At 40.8% G+C, this 14,326-nt stretch overlaps 1 protein-coding gene across 1 annotated transcript; it reads right to left on the bottom strand.

Annotated features, from left to right (window-relative positions):
• Positions 1 to 576: 576 nt before the first annotated feature.
• LOC140754574 (uncharacterized) lies at positions 577 to 1,813 on the bottom strand. The gene has a single exon (XM_073089619.1). It carries the CDS (start codon positions 1,811 to 1,813, stop codon positions 953 to 955), a length of 861 nt encoding a protein of 286 aa, XP_072945720.1. The 3' UTR covers positions 577 to 952.
• Between the last annotated feature and the right edge of the window lie 12,513 nt (positions 1,814 to 14,326).

Below are 14,326 nucleotides of genomic sequence, written 5' to 3'. Positions count from 1 at the left end.
TCGTCAACAAACCTTTGGAATGTTTGACCAGCGTTCCGCAGACCAAACGTCATAAACGGAAACTCGAAGAGTCCAAACGGTGTGGTGATTGCCGTTTTTTGGATGTCATCCTGAAATACTGGTATCTGATTGTAAGCTTTAACTAAGTCGATAGTGGAAAAGATCTTACAACCAGATAGATTGTGAGCAAAATCATGGATGTGCCGAATGGGGTACCTATCAGGGATGGTCCTGGAGTTGAGCATCCTGTAGTCGCCGCACGGACGCCAGCCGTTGTCCTTTTTGGGGGCTAGGTGGAGGGGCGACGACCAGGGACTCTCAGATGGTCGAGCAGTCCCATTCGCTAACATACACTCGAACTCTGACTTGGCAATTTTCAGTTTATCAGGTGCGAGGCGCCGAGGTGCACATGACACTGGAGGACCTGGAGCGGTGCGGATGTGATGTATAGTGTTGTGTTTAGGTGTATGTGGTGTACCTGCAGGCCGCACGACACTCTGAAATTTTGACAATAAATTTTTATATTTTGTACTAACAGACAAAACCTTAACATATAACCTATATATTTATCTACCTGTTGCATCGATAGTGGCTACAGTTGATGCATTTGTTAAACTATCGACTAGGCGTTTATTACTTATATCTACAATTAACTTATAATGTGACAAAAAATCAACGCCAATAATTGCCTTTGTGACGTCGGCCACGACAAAGCGCCACACATAATCTCTACGGAGTCCTAAATTGAGTTTAAGCTCAAGATAACCATAAGTGTCTATAGGGGTACCGTTAGCCGCACACAATTGATAGTCGGTCTTCGCGCGTTGCTGCCGGAGCTCCGATCGAGGGAAGACGCACAGATCGCTTCCTGTGTCGACCAGGAACTCCACTCCCAGGGTGCGGTCGGTGATGAAAAGGCGACCCGTTGATGCGTGGCAATCACTTGTCGCCATTACTGATTGCCTTGGGAGTTTCCCGCCATGAAGTCGCACGGTTTAATGCATTTCTTTGCGTGGGCCCCATGTTTTTGGTGGTACCAACAAATGGGGTACCGGCGGTAGCTTGAGAGTGACCGCTGTGACCGTGAGCGTGATCGGTGTTGTTGTCCCATCTCTCGATGTCTGGGCCGCGATCGGTTGACCTGTATGGTCAATTCACTGACCTGTTTTTTCAGATCGGCTATCTCACGCATTAAAAAGTCGATGGGGGCTGTGGTTATCGATGATGTAGCCGCTACTTGACATGCTGGGGTGCCGAGGTCGTATATTCTGTCTGCGAGATCAGCTAGAGCGTCGAGGCAGAGGGTGGCTTGGGATGCGACTATGGGTTGCATGGCCGATGGTAGACGGCTAGTCCATATAGTGCGCAGAACGTCATGTGGCATGCCGGGGCCGGCAAGATGTTGGAGGTGTCGGAGGAATTGTGACGGTTTCCGTGAGCCAAGTTGTTCGTGCATTAAAAGTTGCATAACTTTATTTTCACGCGACACTGAGAGTCTTTTTATTAGTTCGCTTTTAAGTCTCTCGTAGCTAGGCGGTCCGGTTAGGATGTCCTCGATTTCACCGGCGTACTGCCGATCCAGGTTACCGAACACGTGGTGAAATTTTGTTTCATCGTCCACTATGTTGGCGATCTTAAATTGACCCTCTACTTGGGCGAACCATATGGAGGGCTTTTCTGGCCAGAATGGTGGTATTTTCAGGTGAATCGCGTTGGTTTCGGTCGACTTCACGCGTTCCGCCATCTTGATAGGACGACGTGGCCGTGTGTTCACTTGTGAGCGCGCTGTGTCGGATCCGCTATCACTGGACATTTTAGCACGTGTTTGCGCGGGGTCACCAATTTGTAGCGTGGGATGGTGAATGATGGTGTTATCTACTAATAGTTCTACGAAATATAAAAGTCCACAAACGATAGAAGACACAGTTTATTCAGTTCCACACATACACAGTATACACAAAAATAGAAGGAAGAAGAAGCGATAGCAAGAGAAAGTCTTAGGCATAAGAAACAATATTAACAATAAATACGCGCGCGAAGCGAACATATAAAAGCGACTAGCAAGTGGCACAGGTAACGCGTCGGACGGTATTGGGTCGACTGGCGATGCCGGCGAGGCGGCGTGGCGAGCGCGGTGATGCGCTCGCGCCTATGTCTAGCTATACGGCACCGTGCAGTGTCTTCTTAACTACTTAGTGTCGCGCGGCGATGCCTGTCCATTTAATTTATTTTATAATTGTGAATGTGTTATGAATGTATGTATGTATGTGAATATGTAGTGCATGTCAGTGTTATGTAAATAGGTAAATAGTATATATAATAAATATATGAAATATAATAATGTGAAATGTTAAGTGTAAAATAAATAAATATTATAATAATAATAATGTAAGTTACCCACACAGACATAACGGAGGCTTCCGTTTGAATAGGATCGACATGCCCATTAAAATATTCATGTATTTTGGAGTCATATAATTCTTCCATTTTCTGACAAAATATTTTAGACGCCCCGCTAGATGATTTTTCCCGGCATAGTCGATTTTGTCGATATTGTCTTTTAGATGCAAGAGAAGGTTTTCTATCTCCTCCCCCTGTTTTCCCATTGTTAGTTTTAACTTCTTAGGATTTCCTGAAACCTTTGAGCTCAATTTTCATCCGTTTCTTGAAGCTAGATAAATTTTAAACTTTGCACACGTATATAGGACCGATGACAATGCAATAATTTGATAACAGTTTCCCATTATCCTTGATAGGACCGCCAGGATTAATAAATTATTTTATAGATACTTACTCTTTCGAACTTGCTCCGCCGACACTCGGCTCTGCACAACGGAGACCAAAAGTTTTCATTGATTCTACTCGAGATCTAGGTAACAGGGACTTAGATTATGTGATACCTAATGATGTTAACAAAACCGGAAGTTTTCCGAAAGTCTTCCGAACTGAAAATATTCATAGGGGCTAAAGTGATGTTAAGGTCGTTGATGTGTCGATAGGTTTAGTGAATGGCATTATGGGTTTTATCACTGAAATTATCTCGTCAAATTTTCGCAGAAACCAATTACACACGGATGACATCCCGTCAGTCCGTATCGATTTCGGTTCAAATGGTGTGCACGTCATTAAACCGATATCGATACAGTTCCCAGTGAAATACAGCTATGGTACTGCTGAGAGACGAATGTTGCCATTAATCCTAAGTTGGGCTTCGACCGTCCACAAGACGCAAGGTACAGTTGATCATGCAGTCATTTATCTAGGCTCGCGACTGTTTGCTGTTGGACAGCTTATATTTTGAACTTTTTGTTTATACAAACCAACACCTTTTTATGAAAATGACTTAGATAATATTTTGTATATCTTTTTACAAAAGTTATATAATTGTTCACCGGGCCTTGGAGATCTAGAGGTTAATGAGGTTAAAGCTTATGACTCCCTACGTCACCTAGCTATTTCAGTAAAGCATATGCTGCTATGACATATTGTGTTTTAAACAACGCGAGACTTTACAAAATTCACTTCGAAGTTTGTTGGAACGGTGTCCGAGTTCCGAATTCACGTTTGAAAATTGAAATGAAAAAGTTAATGAACTTTTTTTGAAAGGCGATTTCTTTAAAGTATCGTCTGAGTTACTATATATGTGGTCACCGAGCAGAAATAATTCAAATGAGAAGAGATGGTATAATAAATTTTGTACGAGACCCACTAACTAAGGTTGCCTTAAGGAAGATTCCACCTTCGAGTCAACATCTATTTAATGCAGAGTTGTTACGCAAGCGGGTCCGAGTAAGCCTGTACACCACCCCTCGCAGCGGCAGGTAATATTTCAAATGCACCCTCGCAGGATATTTCACATGGAGGTTATGCTACAACGCATATTGCCCATTTTAATCAACCCTCGCAGGGTTACTCTAAAAGTGAACCTTCACAAGGGCAAAGGCTCAACAATGCTGACCCTCGCCTTGGATTATTAAATAATTACAGAGGATCCTTTCGCCCAAGAGGAGGAAGATATCATAATAGGCCACAGGAATATCATAAAGGCAGCCAAAAAAGGCCTGCACCATCCTCTGAGATCAACAGCCGCGGGAAAAAGCGTAAGTTTTGCCAATCAACCTTTCATAGCAGGCAGATTACGTCTATTTCTCCATGGGTGGAGAAAATTAGGTGCTTCGAAATTCATCCTGAAGTTAATTCAAGGGTACCATACCCATCTCGAACCTCCTCCAGTAATACCAAATCTTACGCACGCTCGACTGCTATGACAACGGTATTAATTCAATTGCGGAATCAGAGTGTGTTGGTGATAGTCAAGCCTGCCCCGAGTTTTGTTTCGGAAATGTTTTTGGTTCCAAAAACCGACGGGTCTCACAGACCCATCTTCAACTTGTCCACGCTAAACAAATATGTTATAACAGACAAGTTTCGCTTAATAAACGTCTACCGAGTACCCGATTTTTTACAGCCCAAGGATGGGATGTGCGAGATAGACTTGTCTCAGGCGTACTTTCACGTAATCGTGAGCGGACACAGACGGTTCCTGTGTTTAACTCACAATCATCAATTGTTACAAATGACTTGCCTACCGTTCGGTCTAAGCACAGCAGCAAAAGTGTTTGCGTCTTTGACAAATTGGGTTGCTCAGACTCTGCGAGAGAAATGAATGAGGATATGTCATTGTGACAAATGACAGCAGTTGTCAATTTTACAAATCGGACGAGCTTTGTGCGGTGGCGGAAAGAATTGGAAACTCATATTATTTGGATTAACGCTATAAAAGTAATTGTGAAATCGCGAGTACTGCAAAATGTGTGCCGGAAGACCGGAGTGGCACACAAGGTTGGCGCATCAGAACTTTACTTACGTGAAAGATATTTTAAGGAAAAACAACATTGAAGTTAAACAACAAAGCCTGAGTGTGAGAGTTGCTTGATCGGTAAAATGCATAGAAAAAACACAAGAGCACCGAGACATGCGAGTTTATTCATGCTGATATCTGCGGTCCCATGGAAGAAATGTCAGTCGGCGAGTCAAGATACTTTGTCATTCTAAAAGATGATTATTCAAACTTCAGGTGAAGACAAAAGATGAGATCAAACATTGCATTGAGAATTTTATAAATAAGGCGGAGAATATTACTGAAAACAAAGTGAAAATATTCAGGAGTGACAATGGCCTCGAGTTTGTGAACAGTGGTGTGAAGGAAATATTCTCAATAAAGGGTTAAATACACCAAACGACAGTAACATACACCCCCGAACAGAACGGGAAAGCAGAAAGAGAGAACATTAGTAGAAGCGGCAAGGACAATGATTCATGAGAGGAATTTACCTAAGAAACTATGGGCGGAAGCGATAAATATAGCGGTGTTCGTATTGATCAGAACGAGAAAGAGCCATAAAGAAAGACAGCATCCGTTTTTTCTGTTTGGTATGGACTGGTAAAACATTGAATATGCATAATTTGAAAAACTTTGGTGCAGAAGTGAATATACACATTCCAAAGGAAAGAAGTAGGAAGTGGGATAATAAAGGAGGAAGATGTGAAAGGGTATCGCATATACTATCCTCAGAAGAACACAGTATAGTCGAAAAGGGACACAGGGGAAAAAGAGAAAAAAAAAAACTTAAATGAAGAGAGATGAAGGTCAAGCTGCAGTGTAATTAGATATTTAATAAAGAGTCAGAATTTGTGTATAAAGTACAGTGGAGAAAGCAAGGATCTTGTTGGATATTCAGATTCAGATTTTGCTAATGATATTGATATATGTAAATCCACTGCAGAATATTTGTTTATGATGAATCGAGGACCGATCACATGGTCCAGTCAGAAACAGAAGACCGTTGCTCTTTCCGTTCAGAATATGTACTTGGTAGTGAATACTACTTGGTAGTATTCACTACCAAGTACATATTCTGCGTAGTGAATAATACCAAGTACCACTACCTCTTTAGTACATTCGTACTAATATCTCTTTATCGTCTAAGAGCTGGCAACGTTTTTGAGAGAGAATTTCAGGTAGGCCAGTTTTTAGATATGCTCTCTCTCTCACTCTCCCGGACATCATACGGGCTATCTGGCTGGCGACAGTGGTTGCGCTCATCAGTGCGCATCGTACCTGTACAGGTAAAATATCAATTTTTCAAATCATTTTAAGAAGTTTTTTTTTTTTATTGTTTTTATTGGACTTTTTGCAGGATGAATCTATTATTGCCAGGCATTTTTAGTGTTGTTTTAATTGTGCCAAGCGCCAATTTTGAATGCAATTTTTTTTTTTTTTCGAATTACTTTAGTATGGCTGAAATTTTAATATGATGTTATTTAAGTAACTAAAAACACAAATTTAATTTGCCAAGCAATAATTCGATTGTTAACACCTTCGGCCAGATCGATCTAAAATTGAAAAGTGATTGGGCATATTGGAGGAGTGCAGACAATCACGTGCTAGTCGCGCAAGCGAGATAGACGACAACAGCTGTTTGTAGTCAAGATGGCGTCAGTTTAGTCACGTCGATGCATTTATTGCCGGTATTTTTAATGTTTTTAATGAAATTGTGTTACAATGGCTAGTGAAAAATTGAAGTGTGTTTTTTGTAAGGACAGAAATGGAAAAATAATCTCTTTTGTAGAAGATAAACTGAAAAAGTGTAAAGAAGTTCTACAAATACGTGTAAATTTTAAACTTAAATATGATAGTGTACAGTTACCAGAGCAAATTAATGACACTGACGGTTATCACAGAAATTGTTACAATAGTTTTACAGCTCTTATGGCAAAATATCGCAATTTATCTGAAATTAATTTTTCATCAACAGTAAATCTTCCCAGCACATCTAATTCAACTTCGATATCAACTACAGCAGATGTTAGCAAAACTCTGTCCGATAATACGTCTCAAAATCCACATACAGAAGTAAATATTCAAGAAATTGACAGTTCTAATGCATTTATTGAGCTTGATACTGAGGTAAATCCGTCAAAATCAAATTCAAACATCAAACGAGTTTGTTTTTTTTGTGGAAAAGATCGCAAGCAAACAAAAGGTAAACAACAAACTTTACATTTTTCAAATGATGCTAAAATTTATAAAAAAATAGCAGAATGGATGACAAAATTGAATAATCAAGAGCTGCTGGACAGAATAGAAAATTTACAGTCAAAAAGTGAAATTATATTTTACCATCATTCGTGTGAATTGGGGTACTTAAATGATTATAATAAAGTTATTGCTGATAATCCACAAACTCCCTGGCATGACAATCGAAGTGTGATTTCAAAAAAATTTAATCATTAATAGAGGAAGAAGTTATCAATAGTAAAAACTGTTTGCTGTTATCTTCTATTTGTGATACATACAATGATGAATTGAAGCTTCAGTCTCAGTCAGATGTAAATTTAATGACAAATCATTATCTTGAGGAGAAAGTATTGAAACAATTTAAAAAATCAATTAAAATTATTTCAAAAAATAAAAAAAAAAATTTCATGCATAATGAGAGTAGTTTATTAGAAGATAATGATTTGACGAGGCTCGAAGAAAATGAGCTCATTGATAAAGCTGCATTACTTCTACGGAACACCATTTTAAAAATGGACAAATTGGAATGACCATCAAAAATCAAGCCACGTGATTTAATTAACAGTGAATGTACCATTCCTGAAAAACTAGATCGATTTTTTAAAACGTTGATTGGAGGTGATAAATATGCGGACAAGGGAGCGAGTGAAAAGGCAGCTGTCTATTAACGCACTGTCGTATATTCGTGAAACACCGGTGGTGGTGGGCGCAGCCACGCACACATGCATACTGTACTATACACATACACAACATTCCTCCCCCTTTAATTTGACAATTATTATTAGTGGTTGAAGTATACCATTTAAACATATTAAGGGCGTTTACGTAACAACCCTGTCGGTTCGACCTTCTAACCGTCATCCTGTTCCTCAGCCTCGTGAAATTCATCCTCTGCGTCATCCAAGGCTGATCTTCTTTGTGAAGCTGCTTGTTCGCCAGTCGTCACATCACTCTCATACTCGCCTTCCCCCGACGACAACGTTTCATTAGGCTTATAAATTTCTGCTCTTCTCCCTCGAATACGGGTATTAATGACATCAGGCGATGAGTCCCGGGATGAAGTAGGGTGCGACGCCCCAGGTGACTGAGCCATCGAAATTGCGGTCGGCAGTGGTGACAGGGGACGTGTCAGTACCGCGGACGGCGGCGTTGATGGTGTCGATGATATCGTTGGTGATGGCGGTGAGCAGGGTCGTACTGGCGACGGAGGCAGTACCGACGGGCCCGGCGAGTTAGGCCGAGAACGCGACTCAGGTTTGTTACTTTCCCCGGCATTGTCCCAAACATTGCTAGGTGTCCCCTTGTACAACAACAATTGATTTACATGTCTTTTATAACAAGTTAATGTTTTAACATTCTTAATTAAATATAATACTTTCCCTATTTTTTTTTCAACTATCCCTTTTTCCCATAAAAAATTACCTTTACCATAAAACAATTTATACAGTACTAGATTGCCCGGTTGAAATGTTTTCACTGATAATTTTTTATTTAACTTTTCATTTTGCATACACTGTTGGTTACTTACACGGTTAGACACGGACGGTGACGAAGGTGTCGATGACTTCGGATTGATTAAATCTATTCTAGACCTAAGTTTACGGCCGAAAACCATTTGAGCCGGGGACAAACCAGTGGCGGAGTGAACAGAGTTTCGATAGTCCATTAGGTACCTAAGTAATTTTAATCGCGTATCCTTTACATTTCGACACGATAGCAAACACGATTTAATACCCTTTTTTATAACTTTCACAAAACTTTCTGCTTGACCATTACTGGGCGCATGATAAACCGGCGATGTAAGGTGTGAACAACCATTGGCCGTACAGAACAATTCAAATTTCTGAGAACTAAAGGCTGTGCCATTATCACTCACTATTGTTTGCGGAACCCCAAACCTCGACATGAAATCACACATTTTCTCTATTACTGCTGCTGACGTTGTACTATTATTCATATTGTAAGTTTCTACCCATTTAGTATGTGCGTCTACAACTACTAGGTATACACACCCTTTAAACGGACCTAAGAAATCTATATGTATTCTTTCGAAAGGGTGGTGCGGGAATTCCCAGTGGGCCAACGGTGCCCGCGGGGGAGAGGCGCGCAATTGGATACATACTTCACATGATCCTATCATTCTCTCTAAAGCCTGGTCGATCCCCGGAAACCAGAACCTCGACCTAGCTTCGGCTTTAGTTTTTACAATCCCTAAATGTGAAGAATGTAACTCTTTTAAGACTGTCCCATACAAGCTTTCGGGTAACACCACTTTGTGTCCTCTCATTACGCAACCATTTTCGTAAGATAACTGAGATTTACACAAGTAATACGGTTTTATCTGCAAATCTGTTAATTTCGGTGGCCAACCATTCATAATTAGACCCACTACACGCTTAAGAACCGCATCGTTTTTCGTTTCCTCGCGCAATTTATCTAAAGTAATCGGCATGGTGCCGTCTACGACAAAACAAACGTAAGTAGCCGGATCGCAATTAAATTCATACTGTTCAGTGCTCGCGCACTCGCCGTCGAGCGTCGCGGGCGCTGCGGCGGCCGCATCCGACCCGTGCGCCCCTCCCGCGCCGATCGGCTGCGGGCGCGCGGCGAGAGAGGCAGCAGGTAAACAAGAGCGAGAAAAATAATCGGCACTATTATCGCTACTACGAACATATTCTATTACATAATTGTAATTACTGAGATATAAAGCGTACCGTTGCAATCTGTTCGCAGACATCTCGGGTATCCCTTTGTGCGGTCCGAATATCGTAATTAGCGGCTTATGGTCGGTACGCAGAATAAACGGTTCTGACCTACCATATAAATACTGGTGAAATCGTCGCACCCCAAATATGATAGCGGTTGCTTCCTTTTGAATTTGAGCGTACCGTTTTTCTGCCGCACTTAAAGTTCGCGAAGCGTACGAAATAGGCCTCTCCACACCATTCGATCCTATTTGCGATAAAATAGCTCCTAAGCCACTTGGTGAGGCGTCCACAGTTAATATGAGCTTAGCTTGTGGATCGAAGTGTGCAAGAACTTGATTTGAGGTCATCATTTTTTTAATGGTTTCAAAAGCCTCATTATGAGCATTAGTCCAACTCCAACTACGGCCTTTTTTTAATAAGTCGTATAAAGGACATAGCACACTGGACGCATTCGGTACAAAGTTCCTATAATAATTAATTAAACCTAGGAATGACTGCAATTGATTAACATTCTTTGGTATCGGGGCTTCTATCATAGCTTTAATTTTCTCAGGCGCTTTTTTTAATCCGTCTTTTGAAATAATATATCCTAGGTAAGTAACTTCGTCTTCAAAAAAATGACATTTCCCCTTTTGCAACGTAAGCCCCGCCGCCTGCAAACGCGACAGAACTGTTTTCAATCGTTCTAAATGCTCCTCTTTGTCTTTACCAGTTACCAATATGTCATCCAATAAACAGAGGACCCCGTCTATACCCGACAACACCCCTTCCATGGCGCGTTGAAATATAGCCGGTGCGCTGGCTAGACCGAAAACAAGACGAGTGAATCTATACAACCCACGATTTGTATTGATGCAAGTTATATTTTTAGATTCATCATCTAATACAAATTGGTTGTACGCCATGGACAAATCAAGTTTACTAAACTGTTGACCCCCATGTATTTTAGAAAACAATTCATTTATAGTGGGAAGCGGATATTGTTCCACAAGTAATTGTTTATTAATTGTACCCGAATAATCAGCACACAACCTCACAGTTCCGTCACGTTTTAATACTGGGACTATCGGCGAAGCGTAAGGAGAGTACTCCACTGATTCTAGAATACCTAAACTGACTAATCTAGTGATTTCCTTCTCAACTTTATCGCGTAATGCAAACGCTATTGGACGAGCTTTACAAAAAACGGGTGTGGAGTTATCCTTTAATACTAAATTAATTTTATATTTCTTGAATGTTCCTAATTTACTCGAAAATAAGTCAGAAAATTGTCGCTCTAAGTCTCTTACGCACAAATCTGTGTCCTGACAATAATTAATTGGCACTAGATGTAATTTAAATTTAGATATGAAGTCCCGACCTAGAAGCGGCGGTCCACCATCGCGAACAACATAAAATGAGATTTGATTAGTTTGTCCCGCGTAACAAACCGGTAAACACATTACACCTATACAACAGATATTCCTGCCGTTATATGTCATCAGCTGTTTACGCGTAAATGATAACGGCACATCCTTGAAATGAGTTTTGTAATAGCCTTCTGAAATCACCGTCACAGCTGATCCACTATCAATTTCGAATTTAAATTCAATATTGTTAATCGAAACTGTTTCCACCATTGGCTCGCCCCTGAATGAACGAATATAATAAATCTTACCGTCATCGTCACTTTCGTCAACGCGGTCCGCCTCCACGTAATTTACCTTCGTGCACATTTTACGCAAGTGACCCTTTACATGACACTTTTTACACACGTAGTTTTTATATTTGCACTCGGACGACCGGTGATTGTTAAACCCGCACACACTACACTTCACTTTTCCTACATTTGCACTTCTTCCATTGTTCGAGATTTTGTACAACTGCGCGTCGGGTGCCGCGGGCGGGGCGGGGCCGGCCGAGCTGGCGGCCGCCGCCGTGGCACGCGCGCAGCTCAGGTTCTCCGCCATCTCCACGACCTTCGCTAAGGAAAGGTCGTTCAGATCCACAGCATACAGCTTCTCCTTTTCAGGTCCTGGGCGCATACCCATTATAAATTTGTCCCGAAGTGTCTCTTCGACGTTTAAAAAGCCACAATGTGCCGTTAATCCCCGCAGTCTTGCAGCCCATTGTGAATGCGACTCGCAAGTGTGTTGAACGGCGGCGTAAAAATTATGCCGCTCACCGAACCCGATGCGTTTTGGAGAGAAATGGCCGTCTAATATTTTCAACAAATCTTCGTAGGGCACGTCTTGGACCTCTTTAGGCAACGCCAAATCCGTTGCCAGCCGGTACGTACCCTCACTGAGTGCGCTCAACAAGATCGCCTTCCTCTTCTTTCCCGTTGCGTCTGACTGTTCATTTATATCGTTCGCAATAAAGTACTGCTCTATGCGACCTTTATATGTTTTCCACGTTTGCACATTATGGTCGAAGCTATTTAAAATTCCGAAGTGAACGTTCGACATTGCAATTTTTTTTCTTATAACGCGGGTAATCGTCGCCACTGATAAATATGCGGACAAGGGAGCGAGTGAAAAGGCAGCTGTCTATTAACGCACTGTCGTATATTCGTGAAACACCGGTGGTGGTGGGCGCAGCCACGCACACATGCATACTGTACTATACACATACACAACAGGAGGTAAAGATATTCGTCGCAGAAATGGTGCGAACTGTACTCGATTATGCAACTCAATCGCCTCTGATATAATTTTTTGTGTAACCAATGGCACAATTAAACAATCAAAACATATTACTCTCGGCATGACTGTTAAAACTCTTACAAGTAGTCGAAGAATCATCAACATTCTTAATCGTCTTGGACATTGTTGTAACTACACTACACTGGAGGAGCTGGAAACTGAAGCAACTTATTCATCCGTACATCGCTCTGAAATTTGTCCACCTGACATTACTCGGAAATCATCGTTATGCACAGGTGTCAACTTCGATAACTTTGACAGATACGTAGATACGCTCAATGGGAAAGAAACTTTGCATGACACTGTAGGGATAATATATCAAAATGTTGACAATGATTCTCTCGATGAAAGTGTTATCGCTTCTACAAGTGATCAATCTGACGAGTTACCACCACCAGTAAAAAGGAGACGAACCTTTGAAGCCATTGTTCCTGAACTTATTCCGATTTCTGCCCGATTGCAAATGTTAGATCAATTAACACCTGTTGAGAACATCGAGCAAAATATTCCAAGTACTTGGTCTTTAGTACAAACTATTGATTTATTACATATGGTTTCACTCTTTCTCCATGTGCCAAACACTCCAATGTGGACGGGATTTAATTGCAAAATTATACAGGATGATACTCCAAAACAAAAAATATCCAATTAATTTGTCACCAACTGAGACGTCAGTAGTAAAGTTAACAATGATACAGGCTAAACAAGTTGGCGTGGAATGTGACCAAAAATATGTCCAAGTAACATATGATTTGGCCATTGCTAAAATAGCTCTCAAAATTCAGTCAACAGAAGCTCCACAGTTTGATAATCTGTTCATTCATCTGGGCTCATTTCATCTGATGATGGCGTTTTTTAAAGCTATTGGAGTATTCATCAATCAGTGTGGATTATCACATATGATGGTTGAGAGTAAAATTATAGCATCTGGCTCTGTAAACGGAATTATTGAAGGGAAACATTTTAACCGGTGCAAACGTCTGCATCCGTTAATGGCTGTAGGTTTGCAAATATTACATTTTGACCAATTCTTAAAAACAAAACAAGTGGAACGCGATTTTTTGAAAGAACAAATCTTTGATGACCTTTTACAATATCAAGATCTTGCAGTTTCCCATTCGACTACAACTGCTGAATTATTACCGAATCAGGAACTGTCCCGGCTGCTCTCTTCCTATCAAAAATTCGTAGATAAAACAAGACAAGGTGATCATGGTAAAACTGCTCAGTTCTACATGACCTACATCCAGCTAGTTAATTATTACGTCATTTTATCGAGAAGTATACGCCTGGGTGATTTTCAAATGTTTAAGCATATAATTCCAAAAATCACAAATTTATTTTTTATGGTTAATCAGCCAAACTACGCTCGGTGGTGTGTTAAGTATTATGACAATTTGCAGAGTGTAGAGGAAACACATCCAGGACTTGAGGAGGACTTCAAATCAGGATGTTTTGGTATTAAAAGAACAGACAAATCTTTTTCAAGAATACCAATAGACCTTACGCTGGAACAGACAATAAATGCTGATGCAGCAAAACGTCTCAGCGGCATTGCACATTTCACAAATTCGCTAGCTGCACGTCAACGCTGGTCAAAAAGCCATAGTATAAGGGCTGCTTTGATCTCCCATGTTCTCGATTTTTGTGGATTAAGATACTTACAAGACATTACCGCAGACTTACAACCCAATCGGATTAAAATTTTTGAAAATCAACTTGCCCTATTCATCGATATTTTGGAAATAAACTGTAATCCGTTCGATCCAGATTTAAACAAAGATGATCTTTACAATATAGCTACTGGAAAGCCGGTCTCTGAACAAATAGCAGAGTTTCTCCTGAACATCGAA

Source organism: Epargyreus clarus, unplaced genomic scaffold (assembly GCF_041222505.1).
Source record: "Epargyreus clarus isolate Ecla_fem2 unplaced genomic scaffold, WU_Ecla_fem_2.2 ptg000029l, whole genome shotgun sequence".
NCBI lineage: Eukaryota > Metazoa > Arthropoda > Insecta > Lepidoptera > Hesperiidae > Epargyreus > Epargyreus clarus.
The sequence above is the reverse complement of the archived record's forward strand: the minus strand, read 5'-3'. Positions and strand labels throughout refer to the sequence as shown.